At 44.9% G+C, this 5,689-nt stretch overlaps 1 protein-coding gene across 1 annotated transcript; it reads left to right on the top strand.

Annotated features, from left to right (window-relative positions):
* The first annotated feature begins 1,686 nt into the window (after window positions 1-1,686).
* Window positions 1,687-3,314, top strand: LOC111379805. The gene is made up of 2 exons (XM_023003243.1): window positions 1,687-2,342; window positions 2,522-3,314. Exons 1-2 carry the CDS (start codon window positions 1,687-1,689, stop codon window positions 3,312-3,314), a joined length of 1,449 nt encoding a protein of 482 aa, XP_022859011.1.
* The last annotated feature ends 2,375 nt before the right edge of the window (window positions 3,315-5,689 follow it).

Below are 5,689 nucleotides of genomic sequence, written 5' to 3'. Positions count from 1 at the left end.
AACAGCTGCTAGACAGTGCTATGTCATTAGCATCCGAAGAATGAGTGCTGACTTCATGCAACTTGCAGACCTCGAGCTCGAGCTCGAGCTCGAGCCAAGGGGTAGATTGGCCCCCGTTGAGGAGTTGGAAGTGGTCAAGCTCGAGCACGGGAAAGGCATTACTATTAGTCAGGATCTCAAGGCCAACCTCTGGGAGGAAATCATCAATTGTCTGTCCTGCAACATTGATGTTTTTGCATGGAAGGTGGAGGATATGCCAAGAATAGACCCAGAAAGAGCTGTCCATAAACTTAATATCAGCCCAGGGGCCAAACCTGTTAAGCAAAGGAAAAGACAGTTTGGCCGAAAAGACGTGTGGTCATTCAGGAAGAAGTCAGCAAATTGTTGGGAGCGGGGTTCATAAGGGAAGTCCAATACCCCGATTGGCTCACTAATGTTGTTCTAGTGAAAAAGGCCAGTGGTAAATGGAGGGTCTGCATTGACTTCATAGATCTCAATAAGGCGTGCCCAAAGGACAACTACCCACTACCAAGGGTTGACAATTTTGTGGATAGCACATCCGGACATAAGCTATACAACTTCTTAGATGTATTCTCAGGGTATCATCAAATCCTCATGGCCAAAGAAGACCAAGAAAAGACTTCATTCATGGCTAATTCAGCCATATATTGCTATAGGGTGATGCCATTTGGGTTGAAAAATGCTGAGGCAACATATCAGAGACTCATCAACAAAGTCTTCACCGATTTGATAGGGAAGAACATCGAAGCCTATGTAGACGACATGGTTGTAAAGAGTAAGAAGGTGGAGGAACACATATCTGACCTAGAGGAGGTGTTCGTCACCCTATGAAAATATAAGATGAAGTTCAACCCAGAGAAGTGTGTATTCGGCGTAGCTTCAGGGAAGTTTTTGGGTTTCATGATCACTCATCAAAGGATTGAGGCCAACCCCAACAAGATTCAGGCTCTGGCAGCAATGGAATCACCAAGGACCAAAAAAGAAGTTCAAAAGTTGATAGGCAGGGTAGCCGCCTTAAACAGGTTCATGTCCCGAGCAGCAGACAGGTGCTTCCCCTTCTTCAAAGCCCTCAGGGATAATCATTGCTTTGAATGGAATAAGGAGTGTGAGAAGGCTTTTCAGGAGCTCATGCAGACATTGGAGTCTCCTCCTATCCTCACCAAACCCAAGCTCGGGGATACTCTTTATTTATACTTAGCTGTATCTCAAAATGTAGTGAGTGGTGTCTTGGTGAAAGAGGTTAACAGTGCCCAGCAACCCATTTATTATGTAAGCAAAGTCCTACTTGATACAGAAACAAGATACACTTTGACTAAACAACTTGCCCTTGTACTGATAGTGGCAGCACGAAAACTTCGGTAATATTTTTAGTCACATCCTATTGTAGTGCTCACCAATCAGCCTCTAAAATACATTCTTCAAAAACTTGATGTCTCAGGAAGATTATTGAGGTAGGCAATTGAACTTGGAGAATTTGACATAGAATTCAAGCCCCGTCCATCTATCAAAGCTCAGGCCTTAGCTGACTTCATTGCAGAACTCACCCCAAGGCCTTGAGGGCCAGATGGTAGCTCGAACTCGACCACAGGCGTGTGGCAAATCTTCGTAGATGGAGTATTAAACTCCTCAGGCTCGGGTGCAGGGGTCATAATCATAAGCCCGGACATGCTCATAAACATTCAGTATGCACTCAGGTTCGAATTTGAGGAAACCAATAATGAAGCAGAGTATGAGGCCGTCATCATAGCTATGGAACTCGCCATAAATCTCGAGCTTGAAAATATCAAAATTTACAGTGATTCCCAGTTGGTGGTTGGACAAATCAAAGGGACGTTCGATAGGAAGGACGAGAAGATGAGCTTATACTGCTTGAAAGTGCATGATCTCCAAAGAAGGTTCAAAAGTTGTGAAATCATGAAAATTACTCGAGCTGAGAATTGTAAGGCCGATGCCTTGTCAAGATTGCTGTTCATGGGACTAGATGGACTTGACAGGACAGTCCACGTTAGAATTGTAACTGAGCCAAGCATCAATCAGACCATAGGTGTCATGGATATTGATAATGAACCATCGTGGATGGATCCAATAGTGGACTTCATAAAACATGGCAGTCTTCTAGAAGATCCTCGAGCAGCAAGAAGCATCCGGTCCAAAGCTCCGAGGTATTGCATGATTGAGGGAGTTTTGTTTTGCAGACGCCTCACACTTCCATACCTCAAATGCCTTAGGCCTTCCGAATCATCCCAGGCCCTAGAAGAAGTTCATGAAGGAATATGTGGGAACCATCAAGGAGCTCGAGCATTAGCCTTCAAGCTCACAAGGTATGGATATTATTGGCCACCCATGAAGAAAGATGCCCATGAATATGTCAAGAAGTGTGACAAGTGCCAAAGATTTGGCAATGTCATCCACCCTCCCACAGAAGACCTCACTAGCATTAGTTGCACAGCCCCATTGAGCAATGGGGAATTGACATCCTTGGTCCCTTTCCAATAACTAGGGGGGAATTGAAGTTTGTGGCTGTGGCTGTAGAGTATTTCACTAAGTGGGTGGAGGCTGAGCCTTTAGCAACAATTTCAGAGCCTAAGTTAAGAAGTTTCATTTGGACATCCATGATATGCAGGTTCGGGATACCGAAAGTCCTCATAACTGATAATGGCAGGCAGTTTGACAATGCACAATTTAAAAACTTCTGTTCCAACCTAGGGGTTGATCACCGTTTGACGTCGGTTTCCCATCCTCAAAGTAATGGTCTCGTCGAAGTGACCAAACGGATTATATTACAAGACCTCCGCACAAGGATCGGGGATGCAAGGGGTTTCTGGCCTGACGAGTTACCTTCCATACTTTGGATGTATATAACGTCCCACATAACTGCTACGGGGGAAACCCCCTTCATGTTGGATTTTGGTATTGAGGCCGCCATCCTTGTTGAAGTCAGGTTGCCCAGCCAAAGAAAGCTTGAGCTCGAAGATGCAGGGCGTACCACTGAACACCTCGACCTCTTGGAAGAAGTTCGTGATCAGGCAGTTTTAAGAATGGCCTCCTACCAAGATAAAATAGCAAAGTATTTCAATAAAAAAGTGAGGATGCGGAGATTCAGAGCCAGACACCTTGTGTTAAGAAGGGCCGAAGCAGCAGGTCATACCCCGAGCAAGCTAGGACCAGTTTGGGAAGGGCCTTTCGAAGTCATACGACATCTCCAAGGAGGCACATACAGTTTAAGGGATACAACTGGAAGACCACTTCCAAGACCATGGAACGCCGAAAATTTAAAGATATATTACAAGTAACTTGGTCTTCCAGTTATTAGTTTTCAGGCCTACGCGTCAAGGTTCACGTTTTCAATTCTCAGGCCTGCGTGCCAAGTTTTATTTTTCGGTAGTCAGGCAAGCATGCCAAGGTTCACGTTTTTTGTTGTTAGGCCTGCGTGCCAAGTCTATTTTTAAAAGTATAATAAGAATTAAGCTATTCGTTAGAATATGATCTAGCTACTAAAAGCCTTGCCCCGAGCAAGCAATTAAAAAAGCCTTGCCTCGCGCAAGCAATCAAAAAGCCTTGCCCCGCGCAAGCAACCAAAAAGCCTTGCCACGAGCAAGCAACTCAAGCCTTGCCTCGCGCAAGCAATCAAAAAAGAATCAAAAAGCCTTGCCCCGCGCAAGCAACCAAAAAGCCTGGTCCCGAGCAAGCAACTCCAACCTTGCCCCGCACAAGCAATCAAGCATTGCCCCAAGCAAGCAAGCTAACATTCCCGAGCACACAGTGCCCGATCAACGATGTGATAAAACTTATAAAAAGGCCATTACTGTCCTCGGTGATCACGCTATAGGTTGATACAATTACATTGTCATTGAGTCCTCGAGATGAACATGCATAATATGCACGAGCTCGTTGTATAACGTCAAAAAACGATTTTACAAAATTGAGTCATTGAGATAACTTGTATACATGCTCGAGCTCAGCACATAATTTCAAAAATGATTTGGTGAAATTCAGTCCTCGAGAGAGTATTATTGGTCGAGCATGTCAAAAATAAATCTTTGTTGTCAGTGAATAAATACGTCAAGGCTAAAACTTCATTTAGGCGTTGAGATATTAAAACATCTTAGGCGTCGAGCCGTTTAATACATCTTAGGCATCGAGCTGTTTAATACATCTCAGGCGTCGAGTTATTTGATTTGTCTAGGTGTCGAGTTATGGATTCTCTTAAAGTCGAGCTAGGTCACATCACTTAGCATAGTTCTCAAATGAACTTAAAGCTCGAGTAAACATAATCGAAGTAACATAGCAAGAAATGCAAGTTAAGCTCGAGAAGAACACATTGATTTCAAAAACTGATTAATCAGTACAAGAGCCAAGAGTATCCAAAAATAAAAAGAAAAATAGAAACTAATCTAGGTCCTCGGCTCCTTCTCCCGAGGCCATGCTTCCTTGCTCTTCCGCCACGTCCTCACCATCAATATCGACCTCCTGGTCCTCGACGGTTTCCTCGGACTCTGAAAGCTCGAGGTCTTCAGCAACCTCAGGGATGTTCTTTAAATCCTCGGGCTTTGCATCAGGCTTCGACCACAAAAATGCCCGAGCCTCTTTCAAAGCGTGGAAGTATGAGCTCATGGCGTACTTTCCCTTCAGCCCGCTGAACTCCTCAGACGTTTTGAAATCTTCGATCGCAATGCCTTGAGCTTCAGTCAGGTGAGTTTCAAATCTCTCTTCAAATGCTCGATCTCGAGCTTTAAATCCTCGGCCTCACCCTTAGCCACTCCAGCCTCTTTTCGAGCTATCTGAAGGTCGATCTTCGCGTCATCGCGCTCTCTCTGGAGAAGGAAGCGCTCAGCCTCCATGTCAACTATCCTTTTCTCATGTGCTCGAGAAGTATCCTCGATTTCAGCAGTTTTATGTGCCTCGTCTTTCCCCTTCAGAGAGAGGCCTCGGGCAATACTCAGAGTCTGCAATATATAAAACCCGAACTTAAACGATCACATCATATAAACCCATAAATTACACCAAGTAAGTTGAGCGAGCTTACCTTCAGCGTAAGGGATTCAAGAGCTTTCATGCCCTCGTCGAAGCTGAGGTCCTTTCGATATTTGTCCAAGATGCTCAACACCAGAGGACACCAATCAAGATCTCGAATGAAGGCACAAGAGGGACCTCATCCTCGAGGTCAACAACCTCAGGGGTACTCCTTGACCGAGGACGCGATCGAAGAGGGACAATTGGAGTTTCATGATTGTGAATGATCGGGGATTGTCCCCGCGCAGAAGGTACGTTTGGCCCACTCCTAATATTCTCGGGACTTGAATCACAAGCTCTCTTCTTCCCTCTTTTTTGACCTGGAGCTCGAGCCTGAAGGGCCTTTGACTTTTTATTCACGGCCTGTCTAAGGTCTGAAGGATCGAAAGTCATCTTTGTAAAAATAAGTCATTAACATGAGCACAATTATACATTCAAAGACAGATCGATGAAGAAGAAGGCAAAAGGATGATCCCTACCCTCAGTGCCTTTCACATCCGCAAGATCGGGAATGTCATCCCCGAGGATGTCATCTATATCATAGACAAGAGGCTCAAGGTTCTCTAACATCTCCCTATGCCTTTCTAAAGACTCAAAATAGGCATGCCCTTCACAAAACCTGGCAGTGTCGGGCAAAACCCACCTAGGACTAAAA

This window comes from Olea europaea, chromosome 3 (genome assembly GCF_002742605.1).
Source record: "Olea europaea var. sylvestris chromosome 3, O_europaea_v1, whole genome shotgun sequence".
Classification (NCBI taxonomy): Eukaryota; Viridiplantae; Streptophyta; class Magnoliopsida; order Lamiales; family Oleaceae; genus Olea; species Olea europaea.
The sequence above is the reverse complement of the archived record's forward strand: the minus strand, read 5'-3'. Positions and strand labels throughout refer to the sequence as shown.

Excerpts from the sequence above, each read along its gene's own strand:
- LOC111379805 (XM_023003243.1), top strand. The coding sequence starts at position 1,687 with ATGCTCATAAACATTCAGTATGCACTCAGGTTCGAATTTGAGGAAACC. Across the intron at positions 2,343-2,521 it reads TTAGCCTTCAAGCTCACAAG|GGGGGAATTGAAGTTTGTGG; the intron begins GTATGGATATTA and ends TCCAATAACTAG.